This window comes from Tinamus guttatus, unplaced genomic scaffold (assembly GCF_059628265.1).
Source record: "Tinamus guttatus ecotype Peru unplaced genomic scaffold, ASM5962826v1 Tinamus_guttatus_pri_ptg000177l, whole genome shotgun sequence".
Lineage (NCBI taxonomy): Eukaryota > Metazoa > Chordata > Aves > Tinamiformes > Tinamidae > Tinamus > Tinamus guttatus.
Window position 1 is genome coordinate 814182 of NW_028288711.1, and position 19368 is coordinate 833549.

Below are 19368 nucleotides of genomic sequence, written 5' to 3' on the forward strand. Positions count from 1 at the left end.
ACTTGAAAGGAGGATCTGGAAGCAAAGAAGATGCCCTCTGCGGAAAGAAGTGCAGGGCAAGATAAAAATATCCTGGCTTTTTTGGTATGTTTAGTGTTAGCTTGGTGTAGCTAACACAGCAAAGGTTGACTAGACCTACTGCGGGACCTAGGCACTGATGAGCAGGGAAGTATTGTCACATAGACTGCTTTTTCAAGATGGCTTACTACATAACAGGTCTACTAGATTGAAGAACAGTCCCATTGGCAGGGATCATTGTGTTGCCTGTCTTGCATCTCCCTCTGCTCTTTGCCTTCTGTGTCCCCAGTCTGCCTTGGCCTTTCTCTATGCTCTAGCTATATTAGTGACCTTTCTTGTCTACTCAAACAGATCTTTGTTAATATGGCAATATATTATCTCTAGATAAGAAGAGGTGTACTGTGAACAGAACAGCCTGGCCTGACTGTCTTCTGGAATAGTGTTGTTTCCTGTGGATAATTTTTCTATTTGTACTCTACAGTCATAATTCCCCATCCCCTGTCCTACGTCCTCCCCAACTTCAGTGCGACTCTGGCTCACACAGTGTGCTCTTAGTACCATCATATTTCTGAATGAAAACATTGTCAGTCAAGCCTTGCTGTGACTTATGGCCAAAGAGTGGTGACCAGAGAGAGCGCAATGAGGCAAGGCAGGAAGCAAGGAGCTGCAGAGAGTGAAGCTTGGCCATCAGCCAGATCCTGCAGATGGGCAGGTTTTGAAGCACTCAAATGTGAGAGCTTGAGACCTTCTAGCACTTAGGAGTGTAAAGCCTGAATCTACTAGAATATGACTTGAGTCACTGCCAGTGATTGATTTATTGTGGGAAGAGAAGGAAAGCTGGAGAGTTGCCCTGAGGCTTGGTGAGGTCTATGAAGATAAGGGAATGAAAGATGGAAAGTGAAGCATTCCTGAGCTTTGCACCTGGCTAGGGCATCTTTTCTTTGTACAGGGGCTACTGGTTACCAGTCTTCACCCTGGAAAAGACTGGGGAGCCCTTTGTCTTTCGGGGATGCTGTAGCATGACAATGGTTGCAGGGGAGGCGCCAAGAAAGTGGTTTCTTTGATGGCACTCTCTTTGCATTCCACAGAATGGAAAGCAAAGATTTCCTCTTAAAATTTCAGTTGGAATGACTGCTTTACAAATTTTGATTTTTTTTTAGAAGATTCTTCACTCTCCTCAGTCTTTGTGTTTCCTAATGTTAGGATTTGAGAGGAAGATCTATTGTGCTGTAACAGAAAGTGTTCTATTCCCTAAAAATTCTGCATAAAGATTTGAGGCTATATATTGACTTAAACTGTAAACAATATCCTGGAGGGAAGGGAAAAAAAAATACAGGTAGCTTCTGCAAACCACAATGTATAATTTTAATCTACTTTACAGGGAAGTAGGAAGGGATTGATTAAGCAGTTAATGTTTAAGCTGGGCTTTATGTTAGTGTAAAGTCTATTCATAAGGAAATGATGAGAAGTAATTACCTTTTAGTACAGGGTATCTGAAGAAAGGTCATGCAGAGTTATACTGGAAATGCCAGGGAAAGTTTAAAATACCTTTCTGAGGTGAGGAAGCAGCTTATTTGTACATGGAACTACTGATATAACTTAGCTGTATTGTTCAAGATCAATATTCCTACTCTATATTCCTGCCCTACAAATGTAAACCTTTTCTCCCTGGTTTACAAAATTCCAAAGAGCTCTCAGTTTTTACCTGCAAATATATTCTTCCCCGTCCCCCCGACTTCAATTTTTCTGGGGCTTTTTGGGTTGCTTCAATTGAGCCTGCAGCTTCAGCTCTCCCTGTCCCTTAATTTAAGGATTAAGGGGGTGGTGGGCTGCAGGTGAGGGGTGGTGCGGAAGATTGAGCACAGAGCAGTACCCCAAGGCACTCTCAGAGTCGAGGTTCAAGGAATGATGTTGGGACCTGAACGAAGTCCCTGCCAGATACTGCCAAAGCCCTACAGTAAAAAAGCACCAAAGAAAGTTTTGTGCTCCTTAGTGTAGTCAACCAGTTTGATGTCACTGACATTGACCATTAGCTTGTCCCCTGCTTCTAAGGAAACCACAGCGCCCAGGTAAATAGGCTGGAACCAGTTGTTTCCCTTTTCACTGAGGGTCTTGGTGCCAGTCAGCAGCTGGGTGGGCTCGGGATAGCTGTCAGTGACTTTGGTGATGATCTCAGTAACAGAATTAGTTTTGCTGGAACTTTCAGTGGGCCCTCGAAAAGTGACCTGAGCATAGACATAGTAGTCCCCAGACACAGGTATCACCAGTGCGTTGCTGAAATAGCTGAGGTTGTTCTTGGTAAAGGCCAAGCCACGCTTGTCTTCCCACTGAAGGATCGGCAGCTGGTTTCCTGTGGTTTTGATGAGGTCTTGTTTCTTCACTGCAGACAAAGAGGGAGAAGAGATCGGTTAGCTGGCTCTGGCCATACCATTGGTACTGTGTGTGCTCCAAGGGAACTGTTGTTGGAGGGAGCATAGCAAACAGGAGCCAAAGCCTTGTGGTGCTTTTAGAAGACCTTGGCCAGTTCAGGTTGCTGGAAACCATCCTTTCTAATAGCTAAGTCTTGTGGTATCTTACCTATTTACAGAATAGAAACCATACCCTTAAGGGAAAGCGTCACTTGACAGCTATACAAATGGTTCCTAATGGTTGAGGCCAGTAATGAGACTCTGGAATGACATATTCTTCACTGGCTTGTAACTATGTTTGTGTCAGTGTAGTGCTAACAGTATAATGAACACTCACGTGCTTGCAAAAGTTTCACAATGACCAGAAGGAAAGAGTTAGGCATCCCCTACTGACTCTCACCGTGCACTGAGACATTTTAAATTTTCCTCCTGCCAAGCTGCTTCTAAAGGATGGAGATGGGGTTCATAAGCCCTTGCCTCAGACTTTTGGCTTCACATGTGCACAATGAAACCTCTTGCTCTGGAATTGCTTTTGGTTTATTGCTGTCCTTTTGCAGAAACCAAGAGGCTCTGCTATGCTTCTGATTCCCAGAACAGCACATAATATTCAAACCCAGTTAGATCTCCACTTTTTTTTTTTTTTTTTTTTTTTTTTTTTTTTTATGTTTTGATGGAATAAAACACTAAGTTTGGCATCCTACCCTCAGCTTTCCTCTAGACTTTTTCCCAGGCTTGTGCATTGGAGCACAAATCCTGCCCCTAGCATTGGTCTGTTCCAAGCAGGGTGTGGAAGCTGCTGTCCTCCTGATCCCTTCACCTCTCCTTTATGTTTTCATTGGTGGCCTAAACTACAGCCAGAAGAATAAGCAATAGTCCTTCTACTTCTGCTCCCTTTCACAATACAATGAAGTTTCCTCTGCCCTCTTGGGGATAGCAACACAAAACCATTGCAGTAAAACAGCACCAAGCCAGGGAAATAAAAATAGAAGGGGAAGGAAAAAAGAATGAGGTTCTGCCATGTATTTAAAGGAACCTGTGAGGTCAATGTTAAATGCCAAGAAAAATGAAAGCAGCCAATTTCCAGGAAACTAGCCCCTTTTTCTTTCTTATGAACTTGAGTAAATATTTAGAGGTGTTTTTCAGCCTGTATTTGGGCAGGTGTGCCTAGGCACGGCAGCAAACTGAACGCAGATGAGGAAAAGCTTTGAAATGCTCTTGGTGATAACCATTAAGTTTATCTTGAGTGAAATGAAATTCAGAAAAACTAATGGACTCTGCTCCCAGCGCTGTTCTTTTCCCTACTTGCTGGCAATAGATAACCCATAAGGAGACAAGGCGGTGTTAGGAGTGCAGTATGTTATCTTAGCGGCACAGCACAAGAATGACTTTTCTCGGCCTGCCTTCAACAGTGCTGAAGTATTAATCCTTCTGATCTTTCCCCAGGGGCAAAGCACATGAGAGTATTTCTGCACTGGTGAGTGATAGGGATTGTGATAATAAGCCAAGCTAAATTTAACGTATTGCGTTGATGCTTTGAGCCAATGAAGCTGTGCCTGAAAGAGGAATGAAAGGCAGCAGAAGTAATCCTGGTTTGCCTTCACCCTCATCTGCCTCCTGGGTGTCTAGGGACTAGGCAAAGCCCTGGCAAAAGCTAAAACAACATTGGGGTCATTGCAAGGTTTATCACAGCTTGCAGTAATACCTCTTGTGGATGAGATAGCAGTAGGGAAAAAACTTCGCCATGGAAAGGATCAGAAAAGAAACGAAAATTTCCAGAAAACACCCTGGGCTCTTTTCCATCTTGGGAAGTTTGGGAAGAATCAAGAAGAATCTGCATGTGAAACATTGTCTCTCTGTGTACAATGACGCATTTAATGTCAGTGACACTCAATTATTCAATGTTTTTTTATAACTAACATGCATCTCGGATGAAGTATGCGATTTCATAACCTCTAGAATTAGGCAACTCTAAGTTTTATAATTATAACCTTCCTTTTAGGTTAGAGCTCAGTGTATTGATGCTCTCTATTCCCAGACTATTTTTTCCGTGACTGAGACATGTCAAGAGGCAAAATGCATGTTAGAGTGCCTTTGAGACAATATCATTCCTTTTCTAGCAATAGTTGTATTAGTCATGTGTTTATTGCATAGATGCATGCAGCCGTACTTCCTGGAAATGCACATACTATGCTCCTTCTTAAAAAAAGTAAATAAAATCTGCTTTTTAATGAGAAGTTAATAGCTATGGTTACGTCAGCTTTTTGATGTGTTTTTTCGCTTTTTGCATCCCTTACATATGAAATTTCTGTTCCCACAGTCCCTTTTGGTTTAGTCCCCTACTGGGAAATCCGTTTGCCTGGCAACTTGGGCTATCTTTCTGAAATTCTAGCGTCTTACAATGCACTGCCCTCATCAGTGTTAGTCTAATGCTGAATGCCATCCCCCAAGGGCAGATTCCTGGTCTCAGCAAGAGAATTGGGTCTGAATCTCCTGTGCAGGAAGGCTCTTTACAACATGTACTACGATTGGACTAGTGGATGAAGGATCTCAGAGTAGTTCAAGATTGTACTCTGTGAGTTTACTGGTTGACCTTAAAAGGTCACTCCATTCAAGCTAACCAGAAAGGGATTTTCTGCACAGATTTGGTGGAGAGCTCATACTATTGCTATGGGATAAGTGCACATGCTCTTTGGGATTCCTCCTACTGCCACCAGCTGCAGCAGGGATCACCCAGTTGATGGCGGCATGGAAGAATAGGCACTGGTCCCTAGTAAGGGAGGGGACAATGGTATGGCACTTTGCTGTAAGCACTGATAATGTTGAACAGTGCACAGGGATGAATGGGGATAGCCAGGAAGAATGTCTCGGTGCCAGTGTGGGTGAGTTCAAAATACTCTGTGTGTGTTGAAAAGGCCAAAAGAACGTGGAGGGTTATTCAGAAAGGAATGGAGAACAAAACATAAGGCCTTCTACTACTGCTTAATTTTAGCAGAGTGGGGGACACTCCTATATAGGCACTCTACTTGTTCTCATTCCCCTCACTCCTCTGCTCTCATCTTAAATATATATTTCTAAAACTAGAGAAGGATGGGAAGCCAGTGATCTGGAGGAGCATTCCTATGAGGTGAGAGTATTTCAGTCTACTACTTTCACTTTCCCAAAGGTGCCTGACAAGCTCTAAAAATTTCCTTTTCGCTTTCTATGCACCATTCACTGGTTCTGAGAACAGGAAAAACAAGGCAGCACCCAAGCAATTACTGTGAAACAAGTTTAAAGCAAAGAACAGGAAGCATTTCTGATGTGTGATGCATCATTAAGCTGGGGAACTCCTTGCTGCAGGATACCATAGATGCCAAAAATCTACTTGGGCTCAAAAAAAAAAAAAAAAAAAGGATTAGCTAAAGGTGAGAAGTTAGGTTCTCTAATAGCTGCGTAACACGGCAGTCTGGATGCAGCCTTCAGCTCAGGCCCACCCCCGCCCCCATTCCCCATGGTACAGAAAAGGAGCAAGTCCATCCTAAGCAAATCATTTTGGCCAAAGTTGCTGGGTACAGGACACCAAAGGACCAAGCTTTATCACTCCTAAAATCAAGTCTTGGTTGCTTCTAATGCTACGGGAAACTTTTGAAATGCTGCTAGCTTTTTCCTTTTTGGGTTCTTGCTATGGCAAGCAGTGACTAGACCCAAATGGCAGGCTAAGGAGGATACAATCCTGCAGAGATTGCTGAGGAAGGGACTGCCAAATACCTCTTGCAAGTGGAGAGCCTGAGGAAATTTTAAGCAAACTGCTGGGTGCTTCCCAGAGGTAGCTATTTTATTTCGTGCAACCTAGGGAATTTCCCCATCAGCAAAACAGTGCTTTGGCTACTTCTCTGAGTCAGCCACACTGGGAAGCTCTCGGTTTCTGTCATGCAGAAGTGGAAGTTCAAAAGATGTTTGTTAGTAGACCTGGTCCTTCTGGTCTTGCAAACTTACATTTAAGCACAGATGTGTTTTGAGCAAGGATATTTCAGTTTTGGAGTGCTGACACTCTGCGTAGAGAAAGGGATGGGATCCAGGATGTGTGTTAGCAAGAAACTTGTGGACAAGAGAGCAAATCATGCCATCTTTAAATTGGCCCAGGTGCGCTGATCTGTTTAACACTACTTGTAAGTTCACATGGAGCTGCATGCAAAAAGTTGCATTTTTGAAGTTAATAAGTGCCCCCCTGGATCGTGACACAGTTCTGGAGGAGGCCCTGCAGTGCACTGTATTTTGGGAAGATAAAAACTGCTTTATACAGGAGAAGCTCAGAGTAATCAGAGCCCTTCGACACTTAAGCCAAATGGTGGGAACCATTTGATCCTCTTCTCTGATAATCCCTGAATTTTCCAAGAAGGAGGAGCTGTCTGGAACACAGGACAGCTTGGGATGGTGTCTGTGGTGTAAGGCCAGCTGAACTTGCAAGGCAGAGGTGCAGCCTTTCAAACACTGTCTGCTCCTCAGAAAGGGACAATTATCCCCTTCCATGGCAGTTCTATGAATCTTTGCTTTCCTATTCCTAATACAGATATAGGGGCTCCAAGAAGTTTAGCTAGGCTAGCTCTTCCCTCACTTCTGCTGGTATGATTTAGAGGTGTCCTCACCAAAAGCAGCAGGTTATTCTGTGGGAATATGATGTGTGTGAACTGACTCAGGACTTGGGGGAAAAATAAAGGGCTGAAAACTGACCTTATTTGACCCGATTTTCCTTCAGACCTGGTGGTTCTTCCTGATTCACAGTGGTGTGAAGGCTGTCTTGAGCTTTCACAGTTGCTTTTTTTTTTTTTTTTTTAACACTAAAGAGCTCAACAGATAACTAAAATACCAGGCACTTATCTAAACTCAGTTACGAGAGCTGCTCTGAGTACTTGTTTCATTGAAAAAAGAGTAACAGCTTGGGAAAGTGGCAATGTTTTAACTCCAGCTTCTGTAGACCATCTTACACAAATCCCAGTAAATTTATTGCAGTCAGCAACTCCAGCTTCTGTAGACCATCTTACACAAATCCCAGTAAATTTATTGCAGTCAGCAAAGTCAAGCTGTTAACTTTCTTTTCCCTGTGTTTCCTGCCCTGCAACTCTGATCCTGTCAGAGCTGCATGAACTGAGATTATTTGTATTCCAAAATCTGCTGAAAATGCAAGGGAAACATTTCATTTTTGGGGCAAACATCATTACCTGTGAGGTGAGCTCGTGGCTTTTCTGCACTGGAAAGCACATCCATACCTAAGAGGGAGGAGAAGAAAAAAAGCAAGTGTGAAAGGATGTTCGCAGCTCTTTAATGAGGAGTGAGCAGCAATCAGCGCTCAGGGAGAAGCGTGCAGCCTCCTTCCATTTCCGCATACATTTCAGCAGGGATTTATTTACTGGGACTGTTTATTGACATAGGCAGGCGTTGTGGTAATAAAATGCCTTTGCAAATGACTGGTGGTGTGCTGAGCAGGAGACTCCGGCAGTACAAACTACAGTGGCTTTTAATGCAAAGCTCCCCAGGGTGGCAGGGAGGGCCACTGAGCTGCCGTGCACAGGCACCATTGCATGCAAGTTCAGAAATGCTTGTCCTTTTATCTATGGCGTTGGCTGTGTCCTGTTCATCTGCCTCTCACAGCCCAGGTTTTTGCCTAGGGTCTGTACTGCCCTGTGTGGCTTGAGAGGAATTCGGGGTGAGAGCAGAGCAATCAAGGGAAGACGTCTATCCTCGGGCACATGACAAGCTGCTGTGGCACTCGTTGCAGGACCTTGGTGCCCAGCAGTGTTTTGAGTGGGGGGAAGGATGGACAAACTTACCTGTAGCTAGTGCCCGCTGCTTCAGAAAGCGAGAGCCCTTCTCCTCGGCAGCCTGCAGGGAGAGTTGCAAACAGTTAGCCCTGGGACTCAGCTCCAGACATGCATTTGATCCAGAGAAATCCTGCCCCAGTTATCCCAGGAAACAGCCTATGTTTCAATAAAGGTTTCATGCAAAAGGACAAGCCTCAACAGAGCTTTGTTTATTTGTGGGAACTTTCTGCTTTTGGCTTGAGACCACCTACATCCTAGAGAAGATGGAAAGGGTTAAGACTTGGGGTCCAGTGGTCATAGTGTTCACCTGTGCTTGACACACATCTGGGGAAGGTTTGGTGTGATGTGTCAGGGTAAATTAACCCTTTCTAGCCCTGCTTAGGGATGCTGCATCCTGCCAGTGCTGCTGGAGCATCAGAGATCCCCTGTGCAATGAGGCAGCTCTTCTTGCCTGAAAGCTTGATAGGGCTGAGCCTTCGCCAGCACTAGGTGCGCTTGTAATGCCAATGAAGAAAGCTCCTGAGGTGTATCTGCTGCAGAGCTGGCCTCTTGTTCATTTTTTCTTATGCTGTTTCAGGCTGCAAAGCTGTTTTAGGTCTTTCTTTAATTTTGGATAGTTTCCTAGGAAGACAAGCAGGAGACTGCAACTGGCAGGGACCTGAACCCAGTGGCAAGCTGGCACTTTACTAAGCAACTGTGGGTCCAGCTTGCTTTGCTTGCCTCCTAAATTTTCTTCTAGAACTGAGCACCCCAATGCTCTTTCCATGACCGCATGTGAACACCCAGTTAGAGGACAGGAGGCAGCAATGACATTTATGCAGTACAGCTGAAAGCAAAGCTGCCTTTGGCTATTGTGGCCCTGCTGGGACTGCAAAGGGGCACAGCTCTGAACCCAGGGAATTGGGCTGCCTGAAGTTGAGCACGGACCTGGCTGATGCAAGGTGTGCAGAGCTCTGGAGCTGCAGTCTTCCTTAGGCTTTCTGCAGCTTATTGTGGGTCTGCATGGATGGCCTGCCTGCAGGAAGCAGGGAAACGAGGCTGTGCAGAGACCTGGGGCTGTGGAAACGCCATGCCAGGAAGGGGCTTGGACTGTCTGATGTGTTTGGTAGATAGCTCCAATAAATAGATTTCCCTTCGTGTTGAACAGTATGGACAGCCACTGATCACCTCCTAGTTAAGGGTTTGGCGCATATCAGCTAAGACACAGCGTGTAGATAACCACGTTATCTCCCACACGACTTCAAACATTAGAAGTAAAATAGAGAATAGAATATTTGTGCTGGCTGGGGCAGGAAGGGGCTGGGTGAAGTTGCACTATCTGGGCTTGGAGACTGATATCTACTGCCATAAGCCAGAAGAATATTAATGTCTCACTAGCAGCAAGCAATCCATGTTCTGTAATATCCCGCAGATAACTGTCAGTACTGAAATAATGACTCCAGCATGTTGGAAAGAAATAGGAAAGAAATGCCTGTCTACACATTTGCCCCAGACAGGGAACATGCTGTCTCGCGGCAATGTCGTGCAGAGGACATGGGCCTCGGCAGTGCTGCAGTGTGCATCGGGCAGAGAGCAATGGTGCTGTTCTGTGTGTGAGATGTCTGGACCTTTCGTTATGACTAATGACTTTCTCTGGGTCCTGTCTACTTGTAGTGCTGTCTGAACATGACTGTATTTCATGCACTACAGATTCATAGCCGGGTGACTTTGTCCTTCTGGTGGATAGCTTGAGATCACTGTGGAAGATTCCTGTCCATCGCTTCCACTGACTCTGGGGCAGATGCACATGCCTACGAGTGTATTTATACATCTACACTGTTATCTATGCAATGCTGCCTGTCTATTTATCAATTTCCATATTTTCTAGTGATGCTGGGTACCATAATGAGCTGCAAATCAATCAGGAACCTAATATGACTTCAGTGGGATTAATGTGTTTATAGCTAACCTGTGCTTAAGTACTGTATAACTTGGACTTGGCAACGCAAGCAGAGATGATGGGGAAAATAAGAAGAATCTTAAGAAAAATCTTATTGCTTTATCAAAAACTCCAGAATTCTTTTTGAATGAAAACTGAGAGGAAACTGTCTGTGTAACCTTAATTTTCAGGAAACTGGAAATAAATCCAGTTGCAGTAGTTGTATTTCTAGATGCTAATGGATAGTATGGTGCAGTAGATGGAGCAGGGTACTGAGATGTGTAAAGTTATTCTGATACTTGGCAAAAGCATACCTTTTCCCCTAACTGTACTGTTTGCTAGGGATACCGGCCCCTAAACCTCTGATGCAAAATATTTTAACATGTAGAAATACTGTCATGGCAAGGCAGGTGTAGGATTTGTCCTAAATAGGCATGTAAATTATACATTGGTGTGGATGTGGCAAATAAGAGTTTTCAGGGTGAAAGATGTGATGGAAAGGTAAGAGCACAAGACAGTAGAGAGGAATCGTTTACACAATTAGTGCTTTTTTCTTTGTTCTCCTTTCTTGCTTAGCTGTGATTCTGAAAAGTTCACAGCAAGGTTTCAATTTTCCCTTTGGTCACTGTGGAGAGGCAGTTATAACCAGGGCTGAGCAATTTTGAATAACCCCACCACTGAGTGGAGCTGCGGCAAACAGACTGCTCAAATGGCCAGCTATCATGCTGAAGGTGGTGTGCAAAGCACTTTTACATTGTCTTAATACTAAGAACGTCCAAAGCCTCAGTCCACTTAAATCCATATAACACTAGAGCAAAAGAGGAGAGCTGAACAGATGCTCCACCACATTTTAAAATCACTTTTTTATTGTAAGTTTTACAGCCAGGGTCCATGTAGCGCACTCATGGTATGCACACCCATCATTTTGCTAGCTCCAGGGGCGCTAGATAGAGCCTAGGCTGGACATATTAAGTAGCAGCTGGTTTCATGCCAGTGAAAAATTCCCATGAGTGGGACATTTCTGCCATGCTCTGGCTTGCAGCACAAAGAGCCCAGATGGGCTTGTGCTCAGGGCAGGTGTATTTTGATTTTTTTTCCCTGGCTTCTTTGCCCTGTTGGACTCTATTCATCAAGCAGCCATGGGTCTGGCTCTCCAGACCTGCAGCAGGAGAGGGGCTCCCTCCTCCCTTGCAAGGCTGACCCAGCAACCCGGTGTGGGGGATTTGTATTTCCCTTTATATCAATTCTGGTGTGGCTATGTAAAGCAAGGCCAAGTGCCAGCATGTGTGGCATGGGACTTGTCGATGTCCCTGCACCACAGGTGGCTGATGCAGCCGGGGATGCACTCCCAGCTGCAGTGCTGTTCCCTCGACATCTCTGCACCCTCAGACTGAAACTTGGCTCTCTTTATGGGAAGATGTGTTGAAGTCCCAGCCCTCTGCTTAGGAATACACTGCCAGGTTTCCCTCTAACACATGAATTATTTGCTTAGAAAGCTCTAGTTCCTCACTTTGCTGTCTTAGAGCACTAAAGAAAGTGACTGCTGTCTCCAAAAGAGAAGCAACAGAAGGTGTCCAAGAAAACAAGCATTGGACTTGAATTATTCAGGCGAGACACAGTGTATCATGAAAGAAGATCCACAGTTCATACATGTTGCTGTAACAACACAGCTTGCCCTGCTTTGTCCTGAGCTGGCTGTTTCTATAGGATGAGGTGAATTTATACCCACTGAGGAGTAGAATGTGACACCACGGGCACCTGCACCAAAACAGGGATGAATAAACCGCCCCAGCCGTGGGCTAAGCGAAGCGGCGCACCCCTGTTGCACAACCATTTGCTGGCTCCCTGCCTCCTCCTTATTTAGAGATATTAGAATTTGCTACGTCTGCTGCTGGCTGCACTTGTCCCTCCCTGCTCTGGGAGCAGGTCCGGGGCACCTGCAAGCTGATACTCTGGCACGCACAGGCCAGGCTCATTCCTGGGGCCGTGGGAGATCTCCTCCCATCACTCTGCTCACGGCCCACAAGGGTCAACAAGTGAACGTGCATCTGGTGCTGCTCTGGAGCATCCACAGTAGCCCAGCCAGGGCCACCACAAGCCCTGGTGGTCTCCACCTCATCACTCTGGTCCCAGCTCTGGGCATGGCATGTGATGAAGGCATCCCTTAGCAATTCATCTCTTAACTCAACATGGCAGGAAGCACAAGGGATCTCTAGCATTCCCTGAGAACTTTTATACCCTGAAACGTTCCCCGTTGCCTGGATGAGGCTACGGCAGCAAGCCGGAGCTGCAGGACCCAGCGCTTTTGCTCAGCCCGCAACACTCTTTCCTGGATTAAAAGCAAGTTGCCCAAGACGACGCACATGTTCATCCTCCCTCTGGAGCTGGAAAGTCCTGGCAATGCAGCCAGTAAGCAGTAGAGTGAATGAAAGATCAGGGAAAAGCCGTATCCACTTCAACTGTAGCAGAGGGCTCCACCCAAATTGCTTGGCCCAAGCACAAATGGCAACTGGCCAGCCGTGATGATTTTCTCTTCCTCCCCCTGGGATTTGCAAAGGCTGTAACTCATCTGATCATCTCGTTACATCACTAGGGCAATACTCTGCGCTAACAGTGCGGAGCATGTGCACAGGAATACATTTGCGTGTCGTGACAACTGGGGCACATCAGGAAGGCTTGCACTGTGCCTCCTTTCTTGAGAAGCTAAATGCATTCACCAAAATAGACTTTTCTCCCTTTCAAACATGGTTGAAAACTAGGAAGGTATCAATCCTATCACACATTATTTCATTATTTCTATTATCTCTGTTTCATTAGAGTGTCACTGTGAGATCTTGAGAAGAAATGAGCTGAACCTCATAGGTTGAGGATAAGAAAAGAAAGCGTGCTAAGTCAAACCAGACTAAATAGCGTCAACAGGGAAAGGGCAGTAACATCTACTGCTCCGCGTGCATGTAAGCACCAGGACCAGCTGAGCAGGACCATCACAGCCCCCTCCCCTGCAGTTAAGGACGGGTGATGCGTGTGATGCTCGTCGCAGCGCAGCCGCGAGGTCATGAGGAGGGTAGCCCTGCTCTGCGCATCTGCGGCGCACGGCCACAGCGCAGCTGTGAGCCCAGACATCTGCAGGGAGAGTGAGTGCTGGGGTAGTGGTTTGCCTCACAGGCAACTTATTCAACACCGTTTTCCTTGGAGATGCTCAGGCTTGTTAATTAATCTGAGACCTGAAGCTAAAAGTCTGTTAAGCCCCAATTCTTCGAATATAACCACATGCCTGTTCTTTCAACCTGGGGCAGTTGTGTTTTGCTTGAGGGCTGCTGAAAGAACAGGCACCCGCTTGCAGGATTCCACAGGCAGCAGAAAGAGCTTGGGAAGCAACTAGCAAACATGCACTGCCAGCAGCAGAGTTTAGCTGTCTGTGAGAGACAACCAAGAAGCTTCTTGCATTAAGAGAAAGTTTGGACGGAGGATAAAAAGGAAGGATTGTAAGTTTTAGCATCACTTTTGGCCAGTCCCAAAGCCCTGCTCTGCAGAGGACTCTGGCTGCCTCCTCCAGGTGTGCGCTGCTTGTTGGACCCCCTGCACCGGCAGCAGCAAGGATTGCTGCAGGAGTACGTTGATACGTCAGATCACAGAGATAACGTGCAAATAGGATGGGAAATTAGACCTACTGCCAAAATCTGCCTAAATCAGTAGAGGGACAGTGATTTCCACCAACTAGCTGTTTCTCTTAAGAATGTTCCTGTACTCTGCCAAACTTGAGAAAAGCTTGCAAGTTGTGCCTAGCACTGTGCCCTTACTTGAAATTAAAGAGAAGAGGAACAAAAAACAATAGTTAAAAAGATCCAAGAGAATAAACAAGATTTGTGCCTAGCAGCTTGGCTCGGAGAGAGAAAGAAGACATCGAAAAGGCAGTTTCTCAACGTCTCCTAAATTACTTACTGAAAGGAAGAAAAAAAGAGATAAATAAAACCCAGATGCTAAACAAAACTTTCAGCTCAGTGGGAAGGCAAGCAGCCGAGTCTTACCTGATTGGAGCAGGCGCTGGGTGCGCGAAGGCTCGCTGCCATAAGGAAGGCTGTGAGCAGTGCCAGGAGCAGCACGGAGAGCAGGCACAGGATCATGCTGCACCGGAGTCGCCTCACATCCTCCTTGAGGTGCATCCTGGAGGCTCTGTGGCTCCCGGCAGCCTCCTCCTCCAGGGGTATCTCCACTGTGCGCTCCATGCTGGCACCTGATGCAAGGGCTGCTGTTCCCCAAGCAGGAGCCGGCAACGGCAAAACCTCCTCTGGCTTCTGTCGTGCATGGAGACCCCCATTAAATAAGAGCTGTCTCAAGTGTGGGAAGGCACTGCACACGCACACCCTCCCTCCCGAGGAATGCACCGCCTACAGCAGAAACCTAGCTGGGGAGCGCACACCGCGGGCCGCGCGCTACCGGGGCGGCGGGCTGCGCACTGCCGTCCAGCCTTTTCCACCCCCCGCCGCCCCCCACTTTCGCTGTGCAGGAGGAAGCTAGGAAAGTCCCAGTGGGTGGAACCAGGATAAACTCCACTGCTGGGCTGGATAAGCTTGAAAGCTTTTCCGCGTGGCAAAGGGAACATGAAACCAATAGGAGTGAAAGTGAGAAGTAGGGAGGGAGCATGCGGCGCGGACGGGTTCCTGTGCGGAGCGGTTCCAGCACAGGGTGAAAAATAAGAGGATTTAGGGAAGGTTATTGCAAGCAACCCCGTGAAGGGGGGTGATGACACTGTTGCCATCTCATTCCTAGGTTTAGGCAGGATTTGCAAGGGAGCAGAGGCTGCGTAGTACCTTTTACAACAGAACAGTCTTGGATGAGGCCTAATACACAGTGCTTTGCATTCCTACTGCTTTGGGTTTTTACTTCTCTGGACTAATTTTCATGGAATGTCCACAGGGGCCCACTGTCACTGCTTGGAAATGCTGAAATTGTGACATTCCTGCCCTCGAGAAGGTTGCATATGATGGTATTTTACAAATAGCTGCTGTCAATGAAATCAGAGGGGCCTGCTGCCTATCAGCAAACCCAGAAGTTGCCACACTATTGATTTCCAACGAAAAAGCTCTGATAGCAGCTCTGCCCATCTTGAGGGAGGTCCATCCTCCCAGCAGCCAGGGTGCATGACAGCCCAGAGCTGACACCGTCTGCCAGCCCCTGCCCACCTCGGCAAAGGGCTTGGCAGACACCTTCAGTGGGGATGTTGCCATCAAACTTACCCATTTTTTTGAAAGTTTTGAAGTTTTCTCTTTTTCCCCAGGAAAGCATGGTCTCACCAAAACTGAAATTCTGATTTATGCACACACATGCATTTGTCCATAAAATTCTCCTTTTACACTGGGTAGAGAAACAGGCTGGAAATATTTTTCTTTAATCAGATTTATGTTATTTAAAAAAACTATGGAAAACAGAAAAATGTCTCTTTTCTCATATTCCAGTCTCCTTGCTACTCCCAATTCTGGGAGAAGAAGAACAGGACGATGTAGCTGGTAAAGCACCAAAGGATGTGTGCTCTGCATGGAGTCAAGCCCCATAGGTCCTATGTGACCTTGGACCAGTCACCAACTCTGGTTCCTCTCTAATCCACAATTTTCCTTCACGTAGGCTGTTAAATCTTGAAGACAAGGATTAATGATTTTGCAGCATCTAGAGGTGATTCCAGGGCCAGGGCAGGTGTGTGGCTATATCTATCTCAAAATTTTAAAAGTAAAAAAAAATGTACTGTCAAGATCTGTAGAAGGAAATTTCTTTTTTTTCTATGCAGGTGCTGCATAGAAGTGTGTTTTTCTTCATAGGATCCTAGGCATTTGTTCTAGGACATAGTGTTGAAAAATTAATATTCTTATTTGGGACATCCTTTCCTTTTTAGGGGTGATTGCTAAAGTTCATTTGCTCTTTGTTGTGAATGCCCCAAGGTACTTAATGTATATTTAAGGTATATACATGCCTTACAAGCAAACCACTTCAATCTGTATGCCTGCAAGCCCTCCGGAGCATATTCACCTTAGAAACTCCAGTGTAGCTAAGGACACAGTCCAGCATTAACACAGAGCAGTCCCGAGTTTCTCAAGCAGCCCAGGGATGCAGGAGCTGGCATCACCCTGGACTTCTTGCCATTTGAAGAGGCAGGACCTTGACATGGGTCTTCTTCCTCAGCCATGCCTCTCCTGGAGCTTCTCATGCTGGTCCTCGTGTACTTTCAGCCATGGCCTTTAGGTAAATTTCCTTCCTCATGCCAGACGTGTCTCCAGCAGTGATCCTTGACTACCTTGCACCAGTTACAAAAATCTGCTAGGGTTGCCAATACCCACCTCTGTATTTAACAGGCTGTAAAGGTGTGTTACAATAGTGTTAAACATTCGGCATTTTTTTTTTAAAGAGAAAAAAGCCTGGAATGGAGTTAAGTATCCATGAGAGGAGAAAGCCTTGTAATCCAGGCATGATAACTGCATGCTGCTTCGTTTTGGCTTCCTTTGCATAACAGCTTTTGTTTTTTTTCTGCATGCTTGCACACTTTTTTTTTTTTAAATCTGCAGCCAAATAAGCTGAATCACACATATATCAAGAGGATAATGTAGTATATGTAGGGGAATAATGCTGCAGATACTTGCAACATCTTCTGCTTGGAAGATACTTGGAAGATATCGCATCTTTATTCATTCCTTGTCTATGCTGGGTAGTTTTCAGTTTTTAAGCTTGCAACAAGTATGGAGAAATAGTAATTGAGTATTCAAAGCTCATTTTATGCATTTTCTGAGTGTTTTCAAAGTGCTGGATGTTTGCTGCATCCACAGTGGTTAATGTTTTCTTTGCAGTCAGATAGGTGTTGGGGCTGCGCAGGGAGTGAGGGTCTGACAGCATGGTATGAGGAAAGGCAAATGCAGGAAGATTTTGCTTACTGTGTCTAGCACAGCCTTGGAAGAGGAGCTGTGTCCTCTGCTGTCAACGGTCATGGCATGGTGTTTGCCTTAGGCATGACCCGAGAGCCACAGAAGGGTTTTGCCATAGACATGGCCAGGTATGGATGTGTGTCAAGGCCAAGCTGGCTCAGCAGGGGTTTTCACATCAGTCATTACTCTTATGCAACCTCACTGCTGGCCACTGATAAGCAGAGGTAGGATGTGGCTGATCACTATGTGGATTGCTTGGGTTTGTCACCAGGCAGGAGATTGGTGCCTGCTCCTCACACAGCCCCTTGTGTGAGGGGGGATCTCACCACCCTGTCTTGGCAATGACCTCCCTGCTCGCAGCTGCTGTCACACAGTACATGTCCTGTGAGCATGTGTCTCTCAACCACCCACACGAAGTGGGAAAGTCAGCCTTGTGCTTCTCCCACCATAGAGCAAGGCCTGGCAGAGGGAATGCCATGGTCCAAGGGGACACCATTCCCTGCCTCCTTGGCTCCAGCCCATGGATGTGGAGGAGGCAAAGGCTGGAGGATGGAGCTAGCACACCAGCTCCAAGTGCCAGCACTTCCAGGAGAAACCTTCAGGACAAATCCTGGTCTATCACCATAACTATGTGGTGGAAAACCACAGCGTGTGTTGGTGTGACACTTGGTAGATGAGTTGTAATTTCTTCAATTTAAAGTGGATGTGCTGGGTGTCCCATTTATGACCATGCTGAACTGTGTCGTTTTCTATTACTGCTGCAAGGAGGTTTTCCCAGGAACAAAGGTGGCAGGCAGGACCCAGAGAAACTAGAGCTTTGATGTCCTCTAGCACCAACCTCCTTTTTCAACCAAACTTTTTCACTCCTAAGACTTCTCTGCAAGAAAAGAACAGCAGGTAATGCAAGGGTTGCTTTTCAGCTTACCAGACTTGTTTCCCTGAATGCTCTTAAGGACCTGCTATGTGCACACTGACGCACAGTGGGACGGCATGAGGGAAAGTTAAGGGCACAATACCTGCTGAAATAGTGCTGAAGCAATATATTCAATGAAGGAATCCAACATGGCCCATTCCAGGGCCATGCCCATGCTGTCTGTGGGCTGTAGACTCTGGAACAAACTGTCCTTTCTCCAGTGGATGGGTTTTTCACCAGGGGAACTACTTGGCTTGCCCAGTACCAGCGCCCAGGAGAAGAGTAATGTGTAGACCTATTAGACAACTGAGGGGCTAGGACTGAGACATGAAATGGGGAAAGCAGCAGCTAAATTTGGAATAGAGCCTAGACTCTTATCCAGGATCTGTTGAATCTAGTGGACATGCTATGCAGAATTCCCTCATTCTCTGCTTCAGCTGCCTATGTCTGACCAAAGTATTTTTCTTCCAGTGCTTATTTAGAAATTTCAGCTCAGTGGAGCTCAGCTCATGGTGGATTTCTTTCTTGGAAATTAATTTCTAGTGGTCTGAAACCCTTCACCATCCTTGCTCTTTTCTAGCCACTGCACTCCCTACTCTTATACTTTCCCTTCCAGTGAATCTCCCGTAGATTTTACTATCAGAAATAATCAGAGACGAGGAGGAAATCTCAAGATTACAACCAGTGGAAAATGTCTTTCTGGCAACCAGAAGAGGTTATTTACTTTTACTTTTGAAATAGCCCAGGCCTGACCAATAAAATCAAAGCTGAGAAAAGTATTCCCAGACAAAATCCAGCCAAAGTGTTAAGGAACATGCTATAGGGAAGATGCCCTGCTTCTGACTGTACGGATAAATTGACATCAGCAAGTGAAACCAGTACATACCGATGTAGGGTGAACTTCCCCACTGTTGTACAGTCAAGATTCACAGGACATACCTAGGTATGGAAACAAAATTCCTCCTGCGCAAGGAATAGGCCAACACAGCCTTGGCGTCAGTAGGAAGTAATATAGTCGGGCTGGGGATGAGGTTTTCCTTTCTGAGTACAAGATGTTCTAGTGATGGAGACACTGGTTGTTCCCATCTGCTCCCATCCCATGGAGCAGCATCTTGCTCAAGGTTTGCAAGCATGTTTTTGCACCGTCAGGGACAGCTTAGCCAGACATCTTCCCATCTGCATCCATGCATATAAGGAAGCTGGCTCTGAAAGTATTTCCCCAGGAATCCAGGGCTTTGTTTTTTCTCCTTTCTGCTGACATTCCCTAGCCAATGAGCCAGCAAAGCAGAACTCTTCACAAAATAAAGAGGGGCTGGCTTGTGCGTCAGCCTCCTTACTGCGTGTATCTCTCAGTCTGTCAAAAGCAAACCACAGCTAGTGCGCGCTCCCTGCACAGCGAGATATT

At 46.1% G+C, this 19368-nt stretch overlaps 1 protein-coding gene across 1 annotated transcript; it reads right to left on the reverse strand.

Annotated features, from left to right (window-relative positions):
* Positions 1-1851: 1851 nt before the first annotated feature.
* Positions 1852-14386, reverse strand: TNFSF15 (TNF superfamily member 15). Its single transcript, XM_010215414.2, has 4 exons — positions 14171-14386; positions 8234-8285; positions 7625-7672; positions 1852-2398 (listed from the first exon to the last, which is right to left on the reverse strand). The coding sequence occupies exons 1-4, from the start codon at positions 14366-14368 to the stop codon at positions 1971-1973; spliced, it is 726 nt and encodes a 241-aa protein (XP_010213716.1). The 5' UTR covers positions 14369-14386; the 3' UTR covers positions 1852-1970.
* Between the last annotated feature and the right edge of the window lie 4982 nt (positions 14387-19368).

Bases quoted from the DNA above. Each gene is read 5' to 3' on its own strand.
- TNFSF15 (XM_010215414.2), bottom strand. From the start codon at position 14,368: ATGGAGCGCACAGTGGAGATACCCCTGGAGGAGGAGGCTGCCGGGAGC. The intron at 7,673-8,233 runs GTAAGTTTGTCC...CCTCCCTCTTAG, and splicing joins GCAGCGGGCACTAGCTACAG to GTATGGATGTGCTTTCCAGT. The intron at 2,399-7,624 runs GTAATGATGTTT...CTTTGTCTGCAG, and splicing joins GCCACGAGCTCACCTCACAG to TGAAGAAACAAGACCTCATC.